The following is a 26,958-nucleotide window of genomic DNA, read 5'->3' as shown; positions in this document are numbered from 1 at the left end:
AAAGAAGACATACAGATGGCCAAGAAACACATGAAAAGCTGCTCAACATCACTAATTATTAGAGTAATGCAAATCAAAACAATGAGGTATCACCTCACACCAGTTAGAATGGGTATCATCAGAAAATCTACAAACAACAAATATTGGAGAGGGTATAGAGAAAAGGGAATCCTCTTGCACTGTTGGTGGGAATGTAAACTGATACAGACACTATGGAGAACAGTATGGAAGTTTCTTAAAAAACTAAAAATAGAACTACCATACAACCCAGCAATCCCACTACTAGGTATATACCCAGAGAAAACCATAATTCAAAAAGATATATGCACCCCAATGTTCATTGCAGCACTATTTACAATAGCCAGGTCATGGTAGCAACCTAAATGCCCATCAACAGACAACTGGGTAAAGAAGATGTGGTACATATATACAATGAAATATTAGCCATAAAAAGGAACAAAATTGGGTCACTTGTAGAGATGTGGATGGATCTAGAGACTGTCATACAGAGTGAAGTCAGAAAGAGAAAAACAAATATCATATATTAACGCATATATGTGGAACCTAGAAGAATGGTACAGATGAACTGGTTTGCAGGGCAGAAATTGAGACACATGTAGAGAACAAACGTATGGACACCAAAGGGGGAAAGCAGCGGGGTGTGTGTGTGTGCGTATGTGATGAATTGGAAGACTGGGATTGACATGTATGCACTGATATGTATAAAATGGATGACTAATAAGAACCTGCTGTATAAAAAAATAAAATAAAATATAAAAATTCAAAAAAAATGCATCCTTCACCAAAATAATTAATTAATTAATTAATGAAAATAAATTTAAAATAAATAAATAAAAAGTTTTTTAAAAAAAGAACTACCATACAACCCAGAAATCCCACTGCTGGGCATAAACCCTGAGAAAACCATAATTCAAAAAGAGACATGTACCACAATGTTCATTGCAGCACTATTTACAATCACCAGGACATAGAAGCAACCTAAGTGTCCATCGACAGTTGAATGGATAAAGAAGATGTGGCACATATATACAATGGAATATTACTCAGCCACAAAAAGAAATGAAATTGAGTTATTTGTAGTGAGGTGGATGGACCTAGAGTCTGTCATACAGAGTGAAGTAAGTCAGAAAGAAAAAAAGAAATACCGTACTGTCACATATATATGGAATCTAAAAAAAAGGTTCTGAAGAACCTAGGGGCAGGACAGGAATAAAGACGCAGACATAGAGAATGGATTTGACACAGGGATGGAAGGGTAAGCTGGGACAAAGTGAGACAGTGTCATGGAATTATATATACTACCAAATGTAAAATAGATAGCTACTGGGAAGCAGCCACATAGCACAGGGAGATCAGCTCCATGTTTTGTGACCACCTAGAAGGGTGGGATAGGGAGGGTGGGAGGGAGACACAAGAGGGAAGAGATATGGGGATATATGTATATGTATAGCTGATTCACTTTGTTATAAAGCAGAAACTAACACACCATTGTAAAGCAACTATACTCCAATAAAGATGTTAAAAAATTTTAAAGAAAAAAAAGAGTGAAGTAAATCTAACCAAAATAATCTTTATGGTAAAATTATAAAACTGTATGAAATGACATAAAAGTAGACCTCAATGATGGGAAAGATTCATAATGTTCATGAATATGATATACAATGTTATATATAAATAAAATTTTTAAAGTAATAAAATGAATACTTGATGCCTCCCTCCCAGTTTAAAAAAAAAAGATATTGCCAACACCTTTGAAACCTCTGTGGTCCTTTCCACAGTCTTACCTCTCACTCCACACTGCAGGTAACCAGTATCCTGGATTTCATATTAACCATTACTTTGCTATTTTCATGGCCCACCCCTGCCCCTACTATCAGAAAATTATTTTATTTAAAAGATATCAAAGTCCCAGTGTACAAATAGATAAAATCATAATGTCTCTAGTAGACAAGGATGGAGTTAAGATCCCAGGCAGCCAAGCCACCACTTTGCCCCTTAAAGGTGGCCCCAGAGAAACGGTTGAATACAGTACTAAGATATTTCTGGAGTGTAAAGGGAGATTATTCAGGTTCATTTGCATACCCATAATACACTGCAAATAGTTTAATTGTTTTCAAGTTAATAAAAAATTCTCTTACTCAACTTTTCTAAGTATGAAAATATTATTTTCAGAATTCCTGTAATAAATTTATTCTGGCAGTAACTCTGGGGATAAATAGCCACCATCAGTGAACTAGGAGTTGTAGTTACTGGAAAAATGACTTACAAAGACTGTTAGGTATACTCTGGTTTCTCTTCATACCGAATAAATCTTTCGCCTTTTACTAAAGATTTCCGTGGAGGGAAACAACTGAGTCTTAACAATAATTTTTTGAGGCCTTGCTTTGGCAAGGCTGCCTAACTGGGGTAAAAAAATGGAAGGATTAATACTTTTTGCTTTTAAGAATAAAACTACTTCCAAGTGCTTGGCTATATATGTAGATGTATTAAACTGAAAAAATTTTCTAGAAATCTATGTTTCACTAGGTGTAGTTCTTCGGTGTTTCTAGGTTTTTTTTTTTTATGTTCTTTAGTCTCTGGGGGGGGTTACAGAATTACATATTTTACAGGTGAAATGCAGATAAAGGCTTGATTGGGGCTTTCCTGGTGATCCAGTGGATAAAACTCTCTGGTCCCCATACAGGATACCCATTTTCAATCCAACTGGATTCTGTATGCATACATGCCAGAACTAAGAAACCCACATTCTGCAACTAAGACCCAGTACAGCCTAAAAAAATACTGAAGTAAAAGGGAAAATCATCATTTTTAAAAAAAGAAGCCTGATCAAAGAGAAACAGGTAAAATTGACATTAATAACACAGTTTACTTAATCAAATGGGTTTTTCTAAAACGTTGTATGTTCTATGTGTGGATAATATAAGTAATCATTGAGTGGGACTTCTCTGGTGGTCCAGTGATTTAAAAATCCGTTTTCCAGTGCAGGAGCCTGCAGGCTGGAACTTAGACCCCATGCAAGCAAAATAAACAAATAAAATAAAAATAAAAGAGCTCCAAATTGTTTCTTTCATCAGAGTTTAAGGAGGTCTTAGTTCAGTTGTCACCTGATAATTCATTATATGGTAGTATAACGAAGCAGGACACTATGGTGTCTTCCCAGGTCAGAACCCCCCCACACACGCTCACACACACACACAGTGTCCTCTGCCTGCTTCCTGTTTGTAGAAAAACTTTAGCCTCCTAGGCCTTCCACGAGTTCCAAATAATAAACTTAAGCAGAGAAGTGAGAAAATGCAGAAACAAGGGAAAACAGTCAAGCAAGACAAAATTGTTCAGCTATTAAACAAAGTCAAGGACTTTTAGTTCCCCCTCAAGGTCTACAGATAATATTCTGAGCTATATTCTTTGAGCTGTTTTGCAGAGACTGAAATCCCCATCAGAAGAAAGACGTTAACTGTATGCTGACCACAAGCACAAAGACCCCAGATGCATTGGAACCACCTGAAGACTGATGATGTTGATTCCCTATTACTTCACCACCAACCAATCAGAAGAATGTCCACAGCTGATTACTCACACCACAACCCTCTCCTGCACCCTATCTTTAGAAACATCTTCCTGAAAACCATCAGGGCTTAACTACCTGGGTTCTTTGCTTGGCGCCCTGCAATGAATGCTGCACTTTCCTTCACCAGAACCCAGTGTCAGGGGAATGGCTTTACTGGACGTGTGGGCGAGCAGACCCAAGTTCTATTTGGTCACAGGAGTGAGTGACACTGTTGAAACCCCTTCCATCTACTGATTTATGGGGAAAAGCTTTCTCAGGTTACAGCTATAAAAATGGGGGCGGGGGGAAGCATTGAAACTGAACTCTGTCTTCTCTAGCAATAAGTATTGGGTTGGCCAAAAAGTTCATTCGGGTTTTTCCGGAAGATGTTAAAACCTGAACTAACTTTTTGGCCAACCCAATACTACACATCCATCTAATTAAGAAATGCTGGGGATTCCCTGGTGGCGCAGTGGCTGAGAATCCGCCTGCCAATGCAGGGGACATGGGTTCATGCCCCGGTCCGGGAAGATCCCACATGCTGCGGAGCGGCTGGGCCCGTGAGCCATGGCCGCTGAGCCTGCGCATCCGGAGCCTGTGCTCCGCAACGGGAGAGGCCACAACAGTGAGAGGCCCACGTACCACAAAAAAAAAAAAAAAAAAAAAAAAACCTAATTAAGAAATGCTGTTCCAAAAAAATGACTTAAAAAAAAATTTTTTGTTGTTGTTCTCTGCCAATGTAAGAGGTGGAAAGTATCTCTTGGAAACTTTATTTATTTATTTAAATATTTATTTATTTTGGCTGCTCTGGGTGTTAGTTGCAGCATGTGGGAACTTTGTTGCAGCGTGTGGGATCTTCAGTTGTGGCATACATGCGGGATCTAGTTCCCCGACAAGGGATTGAACCTGGGCTCCCTGCATTAGGAGTGCAGAGTCTTACCCACTGGACCACCAGGGAAGTCCCGACACTTTTATGTTTAATAATTATCAAAAGTTGTAATATATTTATGTTGTATTGATCAAGCATGTACTAATAACTGTAGTAAGTCAATCCAGAAGAAAAACATTAGTGCATAAAATTTTAAGTTCAGGGACTTCCCTGATGGTCCAATGGGTAAGAATCCACACTCCCGAAGCAGGGGGCCCGGGTTCGATCACTGGGTGGGGAACTGGATCCCGCATGCAAGCCACAATTAAGAGTCTGCATGCCACAACTAAGAGTCCATGCCGCAACTAAACATGCCACAACAAAGATCCCACGTGCCGCAACTAAGACCCAGAGCAGCCTAAATAATAAATAAATATTTTTTAAAAATTTTAAGATTAAAGGATGTGAAAAAAGTTTTAAAATTCAATTAATGTACTTATTTTGTCATAGAAGAATATGACTGGGTGATCAATAAAATACTTTCAGGTATAAAAATATAATTGTCTTAAATTCTTGGGGAAATGGAAGCGGGAAAAAAAGTTCAAGAATCAAAAGGAATTATGCAAAAACTTAAAAAATAAAAAACATGACAGGGACTTCCCTAGTGGCGCAATGGTTAAGAATCTGCCTGCCAATGCAGGGGACACAGGTTCAAACCCTGGTCTGGGAAGATCCCACATGCCGTGGAGCAACTAAGCCCATGTGTCACAACCACTGAGCTTGCACTCTAGAGCCCACGAGCCACAACTACTGAAGCCCGCGTGCTTAGCACCTGTGCTCTGAAACAAGAGAAGCCACCACAATGAGAAGCCCACGCACCACAACGAAGGCCCAATGCAGCCAATACAAAAATAAATTTATTTATTAAAAAAAATTACAGATGGTAGGTATCAAATTTCTTGGGTATTTACCTTCCACCGGTTACAATTTAAAGAGGTGTAATGGGCAGAACAGGAATAAAGATGCAGATGTAGAGAATGGACTTGAGGACACAGGGAGGGGGAAGGTTAAGCTGGGACGAAGTGAGAGAGTAGCACTGACATATATACATTACCAAAAGTAAAACAGATAGCTAGTGGGAAGCAGCTGCATAGCACAGGGAGATCACCTCGGTGCTTTGTGTCCACCTAGAGGCGTGGGATAGGGTGGGTGGGAGGGAGATGCAAGAGGGAGGAAATATGGGGATATATGTATATGTATAGCTGATTCACTTTGTTATACAACAGAAATTAACACACCACTGTAAAGCAATTATACTCCAATAATGATGTAAAAAAAAAAAGTGATGTAACAATTTAGAGTATCAATATTTACAATGCACAATATTCATCTTTTGCATCTATTTAAACATATCACGTTGTAAGTTATCTTAGGAAAACTGTACGTATGATCTTTAAAATATGCAAGAGAAACATAGTTTCAAAATTCTTTCACTGAGGCCTGAGAGCAAAACGTTGGAATCCCTGTCCTTAAGAGGTGGGCCTTGTGGCAGGAATTGAACACTAAAAGGGAAGCAGCACCTCCTTGTGGCAAACAGACGTTGTAGCAGAAATCAGCAAGGGACAAGAGCTGAGACCTAGAGGCTCAGTTCACCTTCCACAGGAGCACGCTTCTCCACTGCAGAACCGGAAAGGGTTAGGCGTCGTTCCAACTCTCAGACCTGCCAATTGTAGCTGTGGCCTCTGGAATCCAGCCACAACAAATAGGAACCAGAGAACAATCCACAAGAACAGGCAAGGCTAGGGACTTCCCTGGCAGCGCAGTGGTTAAGAATCTGCCTGCCAATGCAGGGGACACAGGTTCGAGCCCTGGTCCGCGAACATCCCACATGCTGCAGAGCCCGTTCTCCGCAACGAGAAGCCACCGCAGTGAGAAGCCCATGCACCACAACAGAGTAGCCCCAACTCTTCGCAACTAGAGAAAGCCAGCACGCAGCAATGACGACCCAATGCAGCCAAAAATAAACAAAATTTAATTAATAAATAAATAAAAGTAATGTGTCCTATTAATTGAATACCCACTGTGAAAAGTAGCTCTTTCTTTACTTTAAAAAAAAAAAAAGTAACCTTCCTTATGGTCCTCTAACCAGTGAAAGCTGCCCAGGACCTTCTAGAATGAAGGAGACCAAAGGTCCCCTACAATCTCGGAGCAGGGAAACACTCTTCAGAGAGTTGCTCCTTTCCTGTCCCCTCAGTGCCTTAGCTCCAGGCCAAGCCCTGTGAGGTAACAGCTATCATCCTAGGGCTGGAACTCTGCATTTTATGGGTCTTTAACTCCCCATTACTCTCTGAAATACAGCAAGAATGCAAAAGAGTATCAAAACAAATGTAGGAAAAAACAAAACAAAACAAACGTAGGCATGAATGAATCTCACAAACATTATGCTAAGTGAAAGAAGCCAGTCACAAAAAGCCACAGGTTTTATGCTTCCATTTATATGAAATGCAGAGTAGGTGCAAACAGAAAGTAGGTTAGTGTTTGGTAGAGGCTGGGGGATGGAGAAGATGGGGAATAACTGCTAATGGGTACAGTTTCTTTTTGGGTTGATGAAAGATGTTCTAAAATTACACTGTGGGGACTTCCCTGGTGGTCCAGTGGTTAAGACTCTGAGCTTCCACTGCAGGAGGGGCAGGTTCCATCCCTGTTGGGGGAACTAAGATTCCACATGCCCCGCGGGGAAGGCCAAAAAAACCTGAAAAACAAAAAACAAAAAAAACCCCACTAGATTGTGATGATCGCACAATTCTGTGAATATGCTAAAAACCATTGAATTGTACACGTTAAATTGGTGAACTTTATGGTAAGTGGATTATATCCCTCCAAAAGCTGTTTTTAAAATGTATTAGACAAATTTAAATCAAATATATGTCAAATGTGATCGACTTGTTAGCAAAAGAACCAGCAAAAAGGGCTTCCCTGGTGGCGCAGCGGTTGAGAGTCCACCTGCCGATGCAGGGGACGCGGGTTCGTGCCCCGGTCCGGGAAGATCCCACATGCCGCGAAGCGGCTGGGCCCCTGGGCCACTGAGCCTGCACGTCTGGAGCCTGCGCTCCGCAGCGGGAGAGGCCGCAACAGTGGGAGGCCCGCGTACCGCAGAAAAAAAAAAAAAAAAAAAAAAAAAAAAACCAGCAAAAAGAAATGCAAACAAACATGACAGCTCAGAGAATGTTTCAAAGTTGGGAAGTGGAACATTGACACAGCTGCCAGAAAAAAACAAAAGGAGCTTCATTTTCCTTTCCCAAGATGGTTCAGTTACTACAATAGTTAAGAAGGAGTCTGTGTAGGCTGGGCGACCCAGCAGCTGAGCACCGCTGAGGAGAGTACAGCTCATTTTAAAAACGCAGGATGAGACTCGAGGTCTGAAGCTGAAATACAAGATTTCATCGCCATAAGTAGCATCAGATGAGGAGGAGGAAACCTGAAACCGAGCGGAGGGCGCAATCTCCAATTTTTTTTTTTTTCCAGCACAGCTTAAAGTGATCTTAGTTCCCCCACCAGGGATGGAACCCGGGCCCAGGAAGTGAAAGCTCCGAGTCCTAACCACTGGACCGCCAGGGAATTCCGCAAGCTGCAATTTTAAAGAGGACACTGCTACGAATTTTTCACAAACGGCATAATATTCTAGAGTGTACATCCCGGACGTGCACGGTGCAAAACAGACAAAACACCTGTGCGCCCACCACTCATTTTAAGAAAAAGGAAATTGTCAAATTTTAAAACTCCCGAATGCCCTCACTCCACCAAAGGGAGAAACCACGGTCCTGAATTTTGTGCCGATTATTTACTTGCTATTTTTTTCTTTTCCAATTTAACAGCAAAGTCTTTAACAGAAATCAAACTCAGACATACAAATGTACAAAACATAAAACCTGGGTCTCTGATCAGTCCGGCGTGTGAATGCCATCCTGCCAATCCTCCGCTTCGCCGCCTAGTGGTGACGCAGGGGCACTGTGTGAATACTAAGATCTTTCCCGAACAGAAAGGACGCGGGCTTGCCTTATTTGCATACCCACAGTGCACTGCACATAGTACAAGTTTAAAATGGCAAAATTTTAAATTATCTTCTACTTATATTTTCTAAAATTAGACCCTTTATTTACAGACTAGTCTAGATATTTTTGTTCAGGCACTGGATCTTGGTGTTAACTAGCCACTATCAGTGTTCTAGGAGTTTCTCTTACCCCAGGTGTGAGTTTCAACAGCGTTTGTCATACTCTGGTTTCTCTTCAGATCGTATAAATCTTTCGCCTTTTACTAAAGATTTCCGTGGAGAGGAACAACTCTGAGTTTTAAACTAATTTTTTGAGGCCTTGCTTCGGCAAGGCTACTTTAAGCTGTCGTAAAATCAGACTTAACATTGGGGCCGGGGGGCTTAAGAACAGTTTCTTAAGCTTTTTCGTAGTTTCGTTATCAAACAAAATCAACGTGGAGAGCTTGGAAATAGTTTGCGCTCAACAACGAGCGAGGTCCTCGTACACCACACACACACAATATTATTTTAGTTTCAGATATATAGTTTCTCAGCATTTCTACAGATTATACTCCATTTAAAGTTATTATAATATTGGTCATATTCCGTATGCTGTACAATATATCATTGTTGCTTATTTATTTTATACATAGTAGTTTGTACCTCTTAATCCCCTACTCCTATCTTGCCCCACTCCCCCTTCCCTCTTCCTACTGGTTACCACTAGTTTGTTCTGTGGGTCTGTTTTGTTACGTTCGTTTATTTTTTAGATTCCACATATAACTGAGCATGCAGTATTTGTCTCTGTCTGACTGACTTATTTCACTTAGCATAATACTCTCCAGTTCCATCCATGTTGTTTCAAATGGTAAAATGTCATTCTACACCTGGCGCTTTGCTAGTGATTCCTGTCTTTATTAGTTATATTTAACTTTTCTATTTATTCTTGAGTCATTATTTCTAAGAGAGATACATAGATAATACCTTTTCTGCAGTTTTAAGATTTATTGGCACACAGTTGTTCATAATCTATTATTTAGATTTTTGCCGTCTCTTCAGTTATGTCCCTTTTTCTCATTCTCAATATTATTTATTTATTTATTTATTTATGTCTTCTTTTTTTCTTGATCTGATAAATCTTGTCAGAATTTGTCCATTTTGGGGCTTCCCTGGTGGCACAGTGGTTAAGAATCTGCCTGCCAATGCAAGGGACACGGGTTCAAGCCCTGGTCTGGGCAGATCCCACATGCCGTTGAGCAACTAAGCCAGTGTGCCACAACTACTGAGCCTGCACGCCTAGAACCCATGCTCTGCAACGAGAAGCCACCACAATGAGAAGCCCACGCACTGCAAGAAATAGTAGCCCCTGCTCGCTGCAACTAGAGAAAGCCTGTGCGCAGCAACGAAGACCCAACTCAGCCAAAAATAAAATAAAATTAAAAATTAAAAAAAAAAGTAGTCAATTTTATTAGTTTTCTTTTTCAAAGAGCTAAATTTGGAGTTTGACGTTTCTCTCCAGTGTATCTTTTTCTTCCTCACTAATTTCTGTTTATATTTTCAGTATACTTTTCTGTTTACTTTCTCTGAAATTTTTCTATCGCTTCAAGAGGAATGTTCATGGCACTCAACAGATTTTAATACTCTTGGAAAAGGAAAAGACCTAGACACTCCCTTTCTGAACACTTATCCCAGTGATAAGTCACCACACCTGGTTTCAGACGTTCTGCTGGATGTCACCCTGTGGCTTGGCTTTCCTCCCAGCCTAGAAGCTTCACCCGACAGCCTCACTCTCATCCTTCCTGTAGTCCCTGGTCAGGACCATGGAAATAGTAGGTCCCAGGAAATGTGAAAGGAAGCAGCAGGAGAAAGACAGTCTCTCATTAAATGACCTCCACAGGAGACAGTCCTCTCTGTGAGAAAATGGAGTAAGTACCTCCCTGCCTGTCTCACAGGGTGTGGTGAGAAGCAAATGAGAGGATGGATACAAAAGAGATGTTTAAAAGTGATATGCAAAATAAAACATTGCTCTCATCTTCCAAAACTAGGCAGTAACTCAGAGCCTTCCTGCGGAGCCCCTCCCTATGTGTTCAGTAACAGGCATGACCTACCTGATCCAGAAAGAGGCAAATAAACCAGTCGGACACGGACACACACACACACACACACGTTCCAAACTCTGGAGGCTTGAGAGGCTTTGGTGCCTTCCACACCGAAGCCCCACTGTCCAGCCAGTCCCTGCAGCCAGAACTGCTCTGGCCACACCACGTCACCATGCAAACAGCACCCCATGGACGCTAAGGACAGCGGTGGGCTCACCCCGCAGGCCTGCAAGCCCTGTACTTGCCCAGCCTCAAGACTGAAGCAAGAGCCCGGAGTCAGCGACAGAGACATCAGTGGTTTAATGGATGGGGGAGCTTACATGGCTGAAGTAAGATCCTGGAGGGACACCTCACCAGCAGTCTTTACTCCTGGGTAAAGAGGGAGGTTACAGTTACAGAGGGAATTGACATCAGGTTGGCTCATCAGTTGCCAGGGAAACCGGCAGCGGCGCATGCCCCTCACTGCCCCTTTCATAAGCTATCTTGGTGGAGATGTCCTGATCTAAAGATTAGAACAATCACCAGCTGAGGCTGGGGGCAAGTATGTAGGCATTTACTGATTAGGCTCTATGATTAAGAGGGAAGGTCAGTAAGGTGAGTTGGGTGTAGATGAGACAGGGACTGGTCTAGCAGGGGATGTCCAGAGAGCAAGAGAACAGCCGTCTTGAGTGGCCTGATTATATAGATGGGACCTCCACTCAGTGATGGCGCCTTGCTTTGGGTGTCTTCAGGGCATGAAGGGATCCCCTCCTTGTTTTCAGCCTGCCATATAGCTGAGAGGGCATCCCCAAGCACACACCTCTCTGTTTCCTCAGAGCCCGAATCAGCAAGTGCCAGCTGCCCCTCCTTTCAGAGCCCGCCCCTCAAGACCCCTTTCCCATCCTGGCTTTCTAAGGACAACCCGAAGATGGTCACTAGAACTCACAGGAATTCTAATTACACCCCCTTTCCAGAACAATTGAGTTATTGTCTAGGGGAACCCCTTCCCCACCATAGAGAAGCCTCTTCATTTCCTCAAAGGTAATTTACTTCCTGACGTGACATAAGGGACTTTCTCACCCTTTTTTTTGATGAAGAGACCAAGAACCTCTCAAGTTCAGTCTCTCCGAGGGCTCCTGTTATCCTGGCATGCTTCATTCATTCATTCCACAAACATTCCCAAGACCTTCATCAAAGACACAATTTACTATTTCTTCTCATTGCATTTATCAACTAAGAATTTATTCATTTTCCGTTTGTAATTAATCAAAAGCATATTCACTCACCCACTGGAGTTCTGATCAGCATGAGAACAGAGCGCTCACCCAGAGAGGGTGGTGTGCTAGCCCTGGGAGGAGAAGGTGGAGAAGGCACAGCGGTGGACACATCAAAGCAGCTCCGACTCCCGACCACTTTGTCCAGCCTTGAAGCAGCCTCAGCCGCAGCCTGGGAAACTTTGGTCTATTATTTGCAGACAAGAGTCCAGGACTGTGGCGAGAGTGTGAAACTGGGTGGGGAGATGCGGGTTCTCATCCCAGCCCCGCCCCTAACTAGCTGGGTGACCTCCTCCAGCTGTGAGTACTGTCAAAAAATCCAGAAATAGCTAAACTAAAACCACCAAATCAGTAAATAGTAAGAGTTTATCATGCCTATAAAAACAGTTCGCAAACTGGGAGCTTCCAAATTCAAAGACTGATACGAAGCTCAGGGGCATGAAGTTATAGGATGGCTTATAAAGTGAAAATGAGGAAGTTATTAGCGTTTACAATGACTGGTGATTACAACGGGGTTTCAGCTGGCAGGTTTAAAGTGATCATCTCATACTATTTTTAGGAAAAAGACTAAAAAGACTAAAGTTTCTCTTATGATTGTCAGGGGCATTAACAAGAAATAACCTAAGTTAACTTTCACTTACCTTCATGAAATAAGCTGGATTTCATTTTGCTTTCAGGACCTACACGGTTTTATCTGCTCAGGGAATTCTCAAGTCCGGTCTCCATTTTGTGTTTAATGTTAACAATATCCTCTCTGGGGCTCGGTCTCCCCATTTGTCAAGGGACAGCCTGAGTTAGATAATCTCCATTTTCATCCAGGCTCTGACATTTTATGATGCTAAGGTCTGGGCTCAGGGGAGTAAAGATAAGAGTGTGACAGAAACAAACGGTACTGCCCATGATCTGAACAGCCCTTGCTTTCAGTGACACAGCTGATCCCACTATGCCCGACTGAGGCACTGCTCCCTGCAGGGATGAAAGACGCAGCGGGGCCAACGCAGGGCTACATGGTCATGCTGAGATGGCCAGGCTGGACACACCAGTGCATGCCCCCCTCTACACACACACACCATGCACGTGCATTCAAACACACACATGCACAAACATGCATGTGCGCATGCTCACACATTCACGCATTCATGCACAACTTCATGCACACACACTGCCAAGTGCTGCATGCTACACAGCACTGCCAAGTCTGGGGACCTACCCACATCTCTGCTCTTGGTCACAAGCTACCATTTCTTGGGGTCTGTCTGTGAGGCTGGGTGCAGGGCATTGTGCTGGCCCATAAGCTGGGTCTTCCCTTCCCTCATAGAGTCATTGAGAGATTCAAGTGAAATATCAGAATAAGAATAGTGCTTTGGAAAACAAACATGTGCCTAATTGGGGGGTGGGAGTTGCCCATATTAAGGCCAAGAGGCAGTGTTGTACAGTGGTTACCATCCTAGCAGTGGAGCTACCCTGTCTGGGTTCTGATCCCAGCTTTTCTACTTCCTAGCTGTGTGACCTCAAGCAAGTCACTTAACTTCTCTGTGCCTGAAATATTTCATCCATGAGCAGGCATAATGATAGTAGTATCTACCTCATAAGTTTAGTTTTAAGTGTGTCAACATGGGTGTGTGGCATCTAGTCTGTGCCATATAAGGGAGGCTATCGTCCGTTACTAAAATCAGGCACTGGCCCTCTCCGTTGATCTGAATCAAAACAAAAGGGAAAAAAAAAAGAGGATCTCAGTTAAGAGAACAGTAGGAATGTGAAAAGAGACACGTTTGGGGCTTCCCTGGTGGCACAGTGGTTGAGAGTCCTCCTGACGATGCAGGGGACATGGGTTCGTGCCCCGGTCCAGGAGGATCCCACACGCCGCAGAGCGGCTGGGCCCATGAGCCATGGCCGCTGAGCCTGGGCGTCCGGAGCCTGTGCTCCACAACGGGAGAGGCCACAACAGTGAGAGGCCAGCGTACCGCTAAAAAAAAGAAAAAACAAGAGAGACACGTTTTATTTTTAATTGAAATTTTTCTATGCTAAGTATTTTTATGCAGTTGTTTTATTTGTATTACATGACAATTTCATTATGGTGCCATTTTTGCTTTGTGACTTAGATTTTTTTTAAACATATAGTGTTCTTGAATAAATAATACATACACAGGCCACAACATTTGCAGGGTTGCTGTGAGGCATGACGGCAGAGGTGGGTGGGACTCCTGTGCCCACTTTGGGCAGGAGCCAAGGGTGGGGACTCGAGCGAGGCCTTGGTCTGGGGGCTGCACGTTCATTCCCAGCCCCGGCTCTGGGGCTACTGTCCAGCTTGGCTGAGGAGGATTGGAAGGTCAGAGAGGCAAGTATGTGGGGAAGGGGGGTCAGGGAAATGGAGAGGGACCAGGGGACAGAGAGAAGGTAGGACACCGAGAAACTGGAGAAGGAGGCCAGGTCAGAAAATAGATCACTCCAACCTGAATACAGCTGCAATACTTAGAGAGTAAATCCTTTCTAAATCAGCTAAGATTGATAGATGGGGCTTGTTGGGACTGAACTGGGCATTTACCGATGGGCAAAGTTCCCAGGATGCTCTCTGATCTTCAAAGCTGCCTTGGGAGGGAAGGAAGTTGCCCGTGCAAGACAGAAACAGGCTCAATCCTCTCACGGTCTGCAGGCAGACAGTAAGGACACACAGTCACGCAGGGCGTTCATTCCACAGGCCTGTGCCCCAAGACCCAGCAAATCCTCTCATTCCTACTCTAGAGAAACACACATTGGTGAATACAGGGAGATGGTGCAACGGTGTCCACTACAGCACCAAAAATTGGAAACAGAAAATATAAATGGCATTATTTAGTATACCATATATTTTTCTTGGGTGCATATGGAAATCTATAATTCCATGGAAAAAGGCCTGGGAGGATACCATACCATGCAACAGCAATGATTACCCCTGGGAGAGGGACTGGGCTTGGGGCAATTGAGGGGGGGACCTCCGTAATATTTTACTTTTTTTTTTGTTAACAGTGAGAATGTTTTTGTGTATTGCTTATTTAACTTAAGTTATTTTTTTTAATTTATTTTTAAGAGGTTAACTACTCTATATTAAAAATATTGATGGGTGTTCCAGGGAGTTCACATTCTTACAGGTATTATCTCTATGCCAATAGTTTTCTGCATGTTTGGGACTGAAAGTTGGGAGACCTGAGTTTTATTTTTTTATTTTATTTTTTAAAATATTTATTTATTTGGCTGCATAGGGTCTTAGTTGCGGGATCTTCATTGCGGCACGTGGGCTCAGTGGTTCTGGCACACGTGCTCTCTAGTTGTGGCGCGTGGGCTCTAGAGCGCGCAGGCTTAGTTGTCCCGCGGTGTATGGGATCTCAGTTCCCCGAGCAGGGATCGAACCCGCATCCCCTGCACTGGAAGGTGGATTCTTAACTACTGGACCACCAGAGAAGTCCCTTAAATTAATTTTAAAAGATTGAAAGGCATAGAGCTACTTGAAGAAGAACCAGATTGATCCAGAGGGAGGAGGGATATGGGCAAGAATAAGAGAAAATCCAGTATAGACTGGAGTTGGGGAGAGAGAGAGGTTTGGAGGTGAAGGTGAAGCCGTGAGATAATAGGGAGGAAGATAGTCAAAGAGAATATTCAGGACTCTTTAGAATATGACATGTAATATAATTGATCCTCCGGCACCTCTTCCAGGCTGTTCAGCCCCATCAATGGTGACCTCTGCTACACTGAGACAAGTCATGCAATGAGGCAGAAACACAGGGCTGCGGAAGCAGAAAAGGAGGGAGCATTGGTTCTGCCTTAGAGTCATGACAGCCTCATGGAGATATGAAGTCTTGACACAACCTTAGGAACATGCCAGAGAGAAGAATTGGGCAAATGCATCTCAGGCCACGATGGGTAGGCTTCTTCCCAAGGTTCAAGGTTGCAACCTGTGGGGTTGGAAGAATCCCAGAGAATGAGCTTCTCTGGTGGCCAGTGCTGACAGCGCCCCCAGGTGGAACCATTCACATTCCTTCCCAGCACGCCAGGAAGCCCCCAGGAGGCTGAGAATAAGCATTGGCCTTGGAGCTGGAAATACTGGGTCCCTTGCCAAAAACAGCTGGCCCCGTGGGCCTCCAGATGTGATGTGGCCTCCCCTCCCACCCTGTCCTCTGCCTGCAGCTTGTCTGTAGAAAAACTTTAGCCTCCAGGCCTTCCCCCAGTTCCAAAGAATACATTTAATCAGAGAAGTGAGGAAAATGTAGAAGCAAAGGAAAACAGTCAAACAAGACAAAACAATAATAGTTTAGCCATTAAACAAAGTTAAGGACCTTTAGTTCCTCCTCAAGGGCTAGAGATAATATCCTGAGCCACATCCTTTAAGCTGTTTTACAGAGACTGAAACCCCCACCAGGTGGGAGAAGTTAACTGTCTGCTGTTCACAAGCACATAGACTCCAGACTGGTTGGAGCCTGAAGGTTGATGATGTTGATTCTCAGTTACTTCACCACCAAGCAATCAGAAGAAGGTCCACAAGCTGATCACACATCCCACAACCCTCTCCCCAGCATGTAGCCCCTTCCTCTTTTCCCTATATAATTTCCGAGCAAAACCTGGGGAGTTGGTTCTCTGGGACATGAGTCCACCTTCTCCCCAGGGTTGCCGGCTTCCTCAGTAAAGCCATCTTTCCTTTTTACCTGACACTTGTCTCTCAGTATTGGATTCTTGAGCAACGAGCGGCCGAACCTGAGTTTGAGAACAACAGGACACTCGAAATAGTCAGGAGGAAACACAAATCCACATGTGGGTCACTCTGCAAGACAGCTGACCTTGTTTCTTCAGAAACATCAGTGTCAGGAAAAACAGGAAATGCTGGTGCTGTTCTAGAAGAAGGGAGAGGAAAGAGTCAGGATAACCAAGGGAGTGGGTGAGTCTCTGGATCCTGGATGGGGAAAACACAGGTGAGGGGGACATTGTTGGCACAATTGGGGACATTTGCTAATGGACTGTATATTAGATAACAGTTTTGAATCTTTTTTCTTTAAACGATGGAAATGAGAAGAACATTTACATTGTTTCCCTGGGGTGGGAGGATGGCGGGGGCTGGGAAGAATCCATTGTTTTACAAGGAGAACAAAATCTTGGATTGCAGTCCTGGCCCTGTCACTTCCTACCTGTGATAAGTGGGACCACTTTTGAGACCACTCGGAGCCTGTTCCATCACCTGGGAAAGTGGGAACTGAGCTCACACAGGAGAAGCTGTGGCTGGTGGGTTAACTCACTTCAACGGGCAAAGAGGCTTAATGGGGACGCGGCCACGCTGGAAGCATCCGCTGAGTCAGGCCCTCTGGGGCTCCCTTCCCCCTATGTGGGAGAGGCAGACTCGGGGGTCTGCACCCCTTTGCTTCCCTCCCCCACCCCACCGCCTTTCCCAACTGGGTCCAGAAGAGGTGCTCCCAGCAAGATTTATCAACCACAGGGTGCAGCCTGGAAACGTAGCTTAGATCCCTTTTGTTGGTTTCCAGCAAATTAAAATTTATCTCTCAGAGAGGAAATGAGGGGTTAGGGGTTTTTTTCTTCCTCTTAATGGGCCCTGATAAAGGAAATGAATGCGAGGAAGGGATCAGAAACACGATCCACCTCTCACCGCCTCGGAAAAGTCTGGGGGTTCCCTGCACCCGCAGAGGGGGCAGCTGGGCACAGTGTGTTTTATTATATAATTAACCTTGACCCTTCTGGGTTCAAAGAGAGAGGTTAGTTGGAAATAAATCAATAGTCTGGTCTGGTCACTTCAAAGGCTACGGAACCCGCTGGAAAATTCCATGTGGGTTCAGTGTGTAAATTGGAATAGGGTGTGCAATTCTTTTTGAAAGGTTGGGGGGTGGTTAGGTCTAAAGTTGAAATGAATTGTGTATCCGCTTCCTTTCATCAAGCAATCAGGAGTCTTTATTGTGTGTCTTGTTGGGGGCAGTGGGGGGGGTGCCTGTGGGAAGGCCTGGGAGAAAACATGACACGGTGTGACCTCTATGTGACCACTGGACCCGGCTCTAGGACAATAGGCATCTCTCCAAGCTTAGGAAGCACGGCCCCTTCCCAGCAGTGCTCGGCCCTTTATTCTGACAGGTCTGGAATTCTTAGAATCACCGAACCATCACCATCATAATACACAGCATTTATTGAGTGCTTACCATGGACCAGGTGCCAGGGATTTTCCAGTTATTTTTTCATTTGAGCCTCATAACAACCCAATTAGATAAGTATCATTATTATCTCTATTACAGAGGAGGAAATTGAGCTTCAGAGGGGCTAAAGAGCAACTCCAGAGCCACTTTGAGGTTTTCGGTTTTTTGTTTTTTGTTTTTAATATTTATTTATTTATTTGGTTGTGCTGGGTCTCAGTTGCAGCAGGTGGGCTCCTTAATTGTGGCATGCGGGCTCTAGTTCCCTGACCAGGGATGGAACCCAGGTCCCCTGCATTAAGAACGTGGAGTCTTAACCACTGTGCCACCAGGGAAGTCCCTGAGGTTTTCGAAGTCTGTTCCAATACCGTGGCTCAAGGGATGAAAAGAAGACCCAAGGAAGAGTTGCAAATGACCCAAAGTCTCCAGTCACTGCATTCTTTTCCCTGAAGTGGTTAGAAGGTGAATGGAGCTGGTTTCTCTTCAGGTGTCTCTCAGTTTCCTCTCTAGTCCACCTTTCATCACTCTCTCCTTCTTTCTCTTCATCTTTTCTTTCTCCGTCCCTCCCTCTTTGCTTTCCTGCTTTCTAAATACTCAAGCATTTATTGAGTATTTAGTGCTGCTCCATGGCAGCACAGGAGGGTCATAAAGAGCTAAGAAACCAACACCTGTCCTTAGGAAGCCCACATCCTAAGTTCTCCAAGCAGGCATGACAGACACACATCATGTGTATTTTATGCTACAGAAGGAAATAGTTCTGTATGAGAGGATGCAGAGGAAGGAGAGGTGGTTCTAGTCAGAGAGGATCGGAGGATTGGGAGGAGGTGATGTTTGGAAGGATCTGGAAAGAAGAGATGATGATCGAACAGTCTCATTCTAGGCCGAAGGAATAGCTTGTAGAAAGGCCTGGAGGCACCACTGCCTGGCGTGTTCTGGAGAAGCCAGGAGCCCAGCTTGGAGGATTGGTGAGGATGACGGACAGAAAATTAGGCTCTGCTCTGATTAATAATAATAATAATAATAATAATAATAGCAAGCACAGTCCTGACTGCTTTTCATAACTGACTTCTTTACTGCTCTCAACAACCTATGAAGTATGTGCTACGCTTGTCCATAGTTTATGGAAAAGGAAACAATGGCACCAGAGGTTAAGGGACATCCTCTGGGTCACACAGCCAGTCAGTGGCTGAGTGGGGATCATAAACCAGTTAACCATTGGGTTACATCACCTCTTGTGAGAGGGCCTTGAATGCCAAGCTAAAGGCATTGGACTGCTCCAGGGGCACTGGGGAGCTATGGCAGGTTCCTGACCCAACATGCATTTTCGGACATGCCCCAACTCCTCAACCCTCCTCTTCAGGGTCTGACACTCCTGGATCTCTTCTCAGTGTTTGAGAAGAAAATCTCTGTATCAGCCAGTTTAGACCATTCCTCGCCCCATGTTCCCCCACCCTGCCTTGTCCTCAGTCAGCAGCCAGCATGGGCTTAGAAAAAGGAGGCCCAGGTTCAAGCCCCAGTTCCACCACTTCACCTCTCTGGGCCTCCGTTTCCTCATCTGTTAAATGGGAGGATGACAGGAAGTGCAGCCCTGCTCACTGCAAGGCTGTGAAAAGACTCACAGGAGGTAATGCGGAGGTGTTCTGTTAAACATCACAAGAAGTAATAACAGAGGAATCATCATTATCACTGTGGCACAAGGACTTCATAGAAGCTCTTTCCCTTCCCTGAGGAAACTGCAGGCTATTTGGCCTTCTTGCTACTTCCTCTTCCACCTGGAAAGCCACATAAGGCTTTCCTCAGATACATCAGACATGCAAAAAGCATATGCTCTGGAAACTTAGTAATCGTTCATTCATACATTTATTGAGTATCCACTAAATGCCAGCCTCCATGCAGCAAATGATAGCCTCCTGGCTGCTGTGATCTTACCTGTGCTTTGCTTACCCTCTGCCTTCAGACTTGGGTGTCCTTTCCCCCTTCTCCACTCTTCTTTGAAGTCTTTCTTAATCCTGGCCTTCAATGAATCACGTTTTCTTCTGCTTCCACAGCTTGCCGGTACCCATCCAAGCAAGTACTTGGATAAATTGCAGTTTTAAAATTCAAGCCCATACTGTCAGCTCACCGAGGGCTGAGTCTGTCTCTCCTGTGTGGGGCTGAGCGCATCTTAACTGCAAGCTTCAGTCAGACATGGGTTGAGATCAGGCTTTCGTCCCTGTAGCTGTAATCCTCGCTAACTCCACAGGGTGGCAGCAAAATCCTACAGTCACAAGCCCTTGTCCGAGGAGCGCAGAGATTGCAGGCTGGGATGCTGCATCCATAGGCTCCCCCCAGCTCCAGGGAGGCCAGACTAGGAGTAGAGATCCCTTCAAGCTCACTTTCTTTTCTATCTCGTTCACCAACCCCTTCCACTTTGGGTCACTTTGCTCTGCCCACCCCTGTTTCTCTGCCTGTAACAATGGGATCATTTGAACACAAACAACTCTTCACTTACATGAACTGAGTCCTGTCAGGCACTCCTTTTTTTTTTTTTTTTTTTTTTAACAACAGCTTTTTCAAGTTGTAATTCACATACCATACAATGCACTCATTAAAAGGTGCAATTCAATGTTTTTTAATATACCCACAGAGTTATGCGATCATCACCACAATCAATTTTAGAATATTTTCATCACCCCCGAAAGAAGCCCTGTTACCCATTGGCAGTTACTACCCATCCCCCCACTCCTAGCCCCCAGCCCTAGGCAGCCACTAATCATCTTTCTGTCTCTATCGATTTGCCTATTCTGGACATTTCATGTAAATAGAATCATATAATATATGGTCTTTTGTAACTGACTTCTTTCACTTAGCATAATGTTTTCAAGGTTTATCCATTTTACTGCTAAATAAAATCCTATTGTATGGTTATACAACATTTTGTTTATCCACTCCTCAGCAGATGGACATTTGGGTTGTTTCCACTTTTTATCTATTATGGATAATGCAGCTATGAACATTGCTGTACAAGTTTTTGTATACACATATGTTTTCATGTTTCTTGTTTATATACCTAGAAAGTGAATTTCTGGGTCATATAGTAATTGTATGTTCACCCTCTTGAGCAGCTGACAGATTGTTTTTCACAGCAGCTGTACTATTTTCCATTCCCACCAGCAGTGTGTGAGGGTGTCTGTCTGTACTATTTTCCATTCCCACCAGCAGTGTGTGAGGGTGTCATTGTACAATGATGTTTCATTGAGACATCACCATGGTGTCTCATTGTGGTTTTACTTTTTATTTCTTTCATGTGCTTATTGGCCATTTGTGTATCTTTGGAGAAATGTCTATTCAGATCCTTTGTCCATTGGGATACTTGTCTTTATTATTGAGTTATAAGGGTTCTTTACACATGCTTTTTTTTTTTTTTTGACTGCGTCGTGTGGCTTGTGGGACCTTAGTTCCCCAACCAGGGATTGAACCTGGGTCCCTGGCAGGGGGAGCACCGAGACCTAACCACTGGACCGCCAGGGAATTCCCATTTTGATATGTTCTAGATACAAGCCCCTTATCAGAGATGTGATTTACAAATATTTTCTCCATTCTGTGGTCTTTTGTCTTCTTGATGGTGTCATTTGAACCACAAAAGTTTTACATTTTGATCGTGTTCAATTTATTTTTTTCTTTTGTTGATTGTTCTTTTGGCATCATATCGAAGAAACTATTGCCTAATCCAGAGTCGGGCCAGGCTGTGGGCATTTTGGAGTGATGGCAGGGCCAGTCCCTGCATCTTGACAATGGGCACATAACACAGGGTGACCAACAGGCTACCTGTGAACTTGGGAGCTCCAGTTTCAACTACACCTCTCTTGAGCTCAAGGAGCAAGGCCCTATCCTTCCTGGTCAGCCTGGCTCCTCCCTGGACCCTCCTCTCAGCCTCTCCTCCCCCCACCTCCCTGACCCAGGTGGCTCCATGAGGGCCCAGGGGAACAGTCCTTGTAATACCTCTTGGTGGGAGAGGCATGGGCCTAGATGTCCCACTCCCTGACTCTAGCCTGGACTCAGTTCAGGACAGGGCCCCCATCCTTGGTTGCTCCCACTCCCCCATTCCTGCTGCCAGCTTCCCCCAACCCTGTCCTGAGCAGGATGACTATTCTCCTCACTGCCCCACCCCTACTCTTCATGTTCACATACCCGCAGCCCCATTCTTTTCCCTCTCCCCTCCCTTGGGGCTCTGGGGCTCAGTCTAGTACCGAGCATCCTGCTGTGGCCTGACTAGGTTGAATGCACAGGGGCTCCAGGTGGGGTGTGGCTGTCCTGTCTTCCAGCCCTGCTTCTGCCTCTAACTTCTATGTGATCTTGAGCAACTTCTGCTCCTCATGGCTCTCAGTTGCCTTGTCTGTCTCACAAGGGGGCCAGTGGTCCCTGCGGCCTCTGTCATTCTGGGGCTACCGTCCCTGGTCGGTGGGGATCTCAGGTTAGCACTGGCTCTCCTGGGTCCCTCATCCCTCACTGCACTAGGAGAGGGAGGTGGCAGTGGAGAAGGCCCCTGCTAGGTGTTCACAGGGGCGTGGTCCTCCCTGCCTGTGACCTCAGGACTGCCCCCGCCCCCCAGACCAATCTTCACTAATCATAGGGATGAGACCCACCAACAGGGCTCGGCTAGGAGTTGGGAGCACTCCTTGTCATCCTGCGCCCCTCCCATCACACCCCAGGGCTACGGTGGGGAGCCTTCCCACTGCCTAGACTCCCAGTTCACATTGGTTCTCCACCCGTCCCCCCAAAGTGGTCCCGTGGTCAAACATGTCCACAACATCTTTGACTCTACTCCCATCAAAAGGTGGAATCGAACTCTCCTCTCTGGAATCTGCCAGCCTTAGTTATTTGCTCCTCAAGAACAGAACATGGCAGTGACACTGTGGGTCGTCCAGGGCTAGGTTCTAAACGATGAGGCAGTTTCTGCCTGGCTCTCTCTCAGGACGCTGATCCCTGGCTCCCAGCCACCACCAGGCTGTGAGGCAGCCCAGGCCCGTGGAGAGGCCACAGGTAGGTGACGGGGCCGAGGACCAGCATCAGCCACCAGACGGGAGACCAGCGAGCCTTCAGATGATTCCAGCTCCCAGGCTTCAAACTGCCTCAGTGGAGCAGAGACAGCTATTCCTGCTGGGCCCCGCCCAAACTGCAGATTTCTGAGCAGAAGAGATGTTAGGTTAAACCACGGACTTGTGGGGTGCTTTGTTACAGAGCACCCGTGTGTGTGTGTGTGTGTGTGTGTGTGTGTGTGTGTGTGTGTGTGTGTGTGTGTGCGCGCGCGCGCACATGTTGAGTGGGGAGCACTGTATTCAGCCTGAGGCTGCTGGATCGTTTGAGACCTCAGGACCCAGATTCCAGCTAGGCCACTCAGCTGATACCAATTTCTGCTAAACTTCCTAATTGGAACCCTGCTTCTCCCTTTACCATAGCCTAGTTCAGGCCCTTGTTAGAATAGGCCCTTCCTGTATTTGCATGTGATTTGTGTGCAATTTGCATACATCTACATGAGTCATATTAGGTGGTTTTTTTAAGGTTTCTGGGTCCCTCCCTGGGGGAGGTACTAGCATCTTGGACTCTGGAGGGACAGGGGCACTGGAAGTTACCTGGTCTGCTCTCCCATCCCCTCACCGTCTGCTCCACCACATGACAAACCATCACCTCCCCAGGTGGTTCTTGGCTTAGGTTGATGAACAATTTCTGTGTTTGTGGAGTTCTGTGTAAAGAAAGGTGAGGCATTATGTCTACATGTGGACTTAGTTCTTTCCTCTGGGAAAATCAATCAACCACTGCCCCCAAGACTCAGGACAGGTACCATGGCGGTCTCAGACTTCTCTTTCTCAGGTCAGCATCCACAGCACTATCACTGTTTTTGGTCTGACATTGGCCCCAACCACCCCTTCTGGCCTCTTCCAGAAGTGCCAGGCCAGGGGCTTTCAAATGTTTCTTTTAGAAGCAGTATCCTGTTTTCAAATGAAATCTCATGGGGAGTCTAACATGTAAGACAGGTAAAAATAGAGCTGCTCTAGGTGAGGCTGGGCAGGGAGGCTCCCCCAGGCCCCTAGCCAGAGCTGGAGAACTCAGCTTGCAAACCACTATCCTCTCAAAAGATGCCTCTGGGTATAGAACCCCATCCTGCAGAACCCCACCCTCCAGACTTGCAGAGCCTCCCAGGGGTGAGCCCTGGCTTTCCATTTCAGCAGCAGAGGGGACACTGACAGTCTAAGCAGTTTCATTACACCATTGCCTCTTACTAAGCTCGAGGCCCGCTGAGACCTCCTGATCTTTGTCAGCACAACACCTTTAAGCCAAGTCTCTCGTGGTCTATCCTCAGCCTTGGCAGCCCCAGATACCTGGCTTCAGGAGCCTGGACTGGAGAGAGGGTCTGGCTGTGTGCTCTGAAGACAGTCACCCAGTCAGAGCCCCAGTTTCCTCAACTTCAGGATGGGGAGGAAAACAGTCCTTTCTCATAGAGAGTGCATGAAAAGCATATAGCCCCGCCCAGCAGCTGGCTCAGTACTGGTGGTCTGTCACTAAAGGGCCGAAGGACTGGTCTCGGATCCCTCACTGCCAGCTAAGGAGGCACAAGCAGTGGTCAGAATGCAGACTCTGGAACCTGGAGACCTGGCCCAGACACAAACTCTGATCCTGCTGAGACTGGCAGTGTGAGATTTAGGATTGTTTCCTTCATTTCTCTTATCCTTTCTCAGTTTCATCATCTGTAAGGGGAGATGATGATAACTAGAACATCGACCTCCCAGGGGGCTGTGAGGACCTAGGCAGCCTCCCCACCTGTGGAGAAGACCCAGCATGCACGGTGACTGTAAGTAGTACCCCGGGGTCTGCTGTTACCACCACGGGCTCTGACCCTGTCAGGGTCCACCTGGCTCGCCACCCTGGCTCCCCTAATCCCAGCACTCCCACCCCTGCCCCAGGACCTGACACAACCACCAAAACACCCGAGATCCACTTTGGCAACAGGACTTTTATTCAGTCAAAATGAGTGTGATAAAACCCAAGACAGGCCAGGTGGCCCCCCTCCCTCAGACCCTCACTTCCCTTGGGAGAAGGGGTTCCAGGATGAAAGGAGGTGCAGAGAAGTCACTGCAGGAACCAAGGGGCACTGCCTGGGAGGTTTGAGGCGCCCTGGGCTCAGGCCCAGTACTGGGGAGAAGGGACGATAACCTTCCCCGAGTCCACACAGATGAAACTGCAGTCTTCCAGGAAAACACCACCAAGTGTACCTTCTTCAGCTAATTCACTAAAGTTTGGGGTGGGGGTCCCTAGAGGGTTGGGGGTCAGGGACTTTATGGTCTAATCTCATACTTAAGGAATGCACATTTTTTTCCTTTAAAAAGAAGTTTTCTTTCTGCTATTTAAAAAAATGTTTCTGAGTGTAACCAAAAATAGGTATTTGTTTCCTTGGTTTTTTTTTTTTTTTTTTTTTCTTCATCTTTAAGTCTTTCAAAGAACAACACAACAGAAAAGAGAAACAAGAAGTCACAAGAACATAAATCCTTAAACACACCTTATAGAAAAATAGCTTCCGGCCACATCTGCTGACATTGGTTGTTCCACTGTCCAGGGGCTGGGTCCAGCTGGCAGTGTCCCATGGGACAGTGGGCTGGGAACCCCCCCTTGCACACACACACACACAGAGTACATTCCGGAGGCCAGTCTGCTCCAGCGGCTCTGTGGGCAGGACAGGAGGCAGGCTGTGGGGTGACAGCCCACCCTCCCAAGGCCCACATGCAGAGAGGGTCCTGGGGGTCCCGGTCAAGGATGAGTTGGTGGAGAGGGTCAAAATGGGAGTGGACAGGCAGACAAGACAGAGCACCGGCAGCGTGCTGGGAAGTGGCTAGTTTCTGTTCCCAGGAACAAATTCTCCTCTTATTTTTGGCTTTTTTTTTTTTTTCACATTTTCTTTGACCAATTCCATCTTTCTTTCTGCAGGCCCCGAGAAGCCCACCCTTGGTGAGGACCCAGGAGGGAGGGTCCAATGATACAGCACAGGCCCGAGAGCCAGCGAGCCTCGAGGTAGACATTTTCTTTCACACCTGGAAATGGGGAAGTGCTTTTTTTTTTGCTTTTTTTTTTTTTTTTTCCTAAACTCTGGACAACATGGGGAGGGACAGGGGGTGCCCCTAAAGGGGCTCGAGGTAGGAGTACATTCGGGGCTCTGTGGGGCGGGGGGCTGAGGCCACAGCCCCACTCCCCTGAGGACATTCATTCCGGCTGAGGTAGGTGCTGAGAGCCAAAACAGCAAAAATCCATCCTGAGAAAACAAGTCGTGGAGGGTGACAGTGTCAGGGGCCCAGCCACAGCAGGGGCACATGTTTGGAGTCTAATTCACCTTTCTCTCTCTTCTCTTTCCCTCTCTTTTTTTAAATTTTAAGTTTGTTCTTTTTTTAAAGAAAAATGTTAGTTCAGTTCCAAGTCATGTGGGTACCAGGCAGAGGCTAGGGGGGCCTTGGCCCAAGGGAGGGGCTCCTGCAGGAACCCCTCCGGGTCCTTGCAGGAGGTCCCTTGCCAAGGCTACTTAAGTCTTGACAATCAGAGGAGCAGTCAGGACAGAAATGCTGGGAAGCCCCCATCCGAATCCCACATGACAGGAGAAATCTTGCCTTTGACCTGAGAATGGGGGGTTGCTCCCTCCAGAGCCTCCCGGACACTGGCTACTGTCCCGAGCGAGCTGGCAGGGCGGCTGGTCCTTCACTCAGGAGGCCGGGGCCTGTGTCCTGGGGTGGCAGGGCAGCAAGGGGGCCTACACAGGGGGCCTTGGCCTCCGACGTCATCTCCTCCAGGAGCCCGAACCCCTGAAGCGGCAGCATGGAGAACTGGGTCTCCTCACACAGGGCAGGGGCCTCGGGGTCCTGCTGGGGAAAGCGCCAGTCACGCAGGCGTCAGCAGGAGGGCCACAGGCCCATGAGCCCCCAGCCAGAAGGTCAGGCTCTGGAGCCAATCCCACTCAGGGGT

The 26,958-nt window shown here is 45.9% G+C and overlaps 1 protein-coding gene and 3 non-coding genes across 4 annotated transcripts in view; 2 read left to right on the top strand and 2 right to left on the bottom strand.

Annotated features, from left to right (window-relative positions):
* Positions 1–2,301: 2,301 nt before the first annotated feature.
* Positions 2,302–2,416, top strand: LOC131753997 (U5 spliceosomal RNA). Its single transcript, XR_009335049.1, has one exon. It is a non-coding gene; the product is annotated as a U5 spliceosomal RNA (small nuclear RNA).
* Positions 2,417–4,453: 2,037 nt separating this feature from the next.
* Positions 4,454–4,526, bottom strand: TRNAR-CCU (transfer RNA arginine (anticodon CCU)). Its single transcript has one exon. It is a non-coding gene; the product is annotated as a tRNA-Arg (tRNA).
* A 4,180-nt stretch (positions 4,527–8,706) lies between these two features.
* On the top strand, positions 8,707–8,822 carry LOC131753986 (U5 spliceosomal RNA). The gene has a single exon (XR_009335038.1). It is a non-coding gene; the product is annotated as a U5 spliceosomal RNA (small nuclear RNA).
* A 17,359-nt stretch (positions 8,823–26,181) lies between these two features.
* Positions 26,182–26,958, bottom strand: part of IGDCC3 (immunoglobulin superfamily DCC subclass member 3) — a 41,474-nt gene continuing 40,697 nt past the window's right edge. The window contains exon 14 of the mRNA XM_067030718.1: positions 26,182–26,858. Within this exon, the coding sequence (XP_066886819.1) occupies positions 26,658–26,858 (201 nt within the window). The 3' untranslated portion in view covers positions 26,182–26,657. The remainder of the gene's footprint in view (positions 26,859–26,958) is intronic.

This window comes from Kogia breviceps, chromosome 3 (assembly GCF_026419965.1).
Source record: "Kogia breviceps isolate mKogBre1 chromosome 3, mKogBre1 haplotype 1, whole genome shotgun sequence".
Lineage (NCBI taxonomy): Eukaryota > Metazoa > Chordata > Mammalia > Artiodactyla > Physeteridae > Kogia > Kogia breviceps.
Note: the sequence above shows the minus strand (reverse complement) of the source record. Positions and strands in the feature narration are given on the sequence as shown.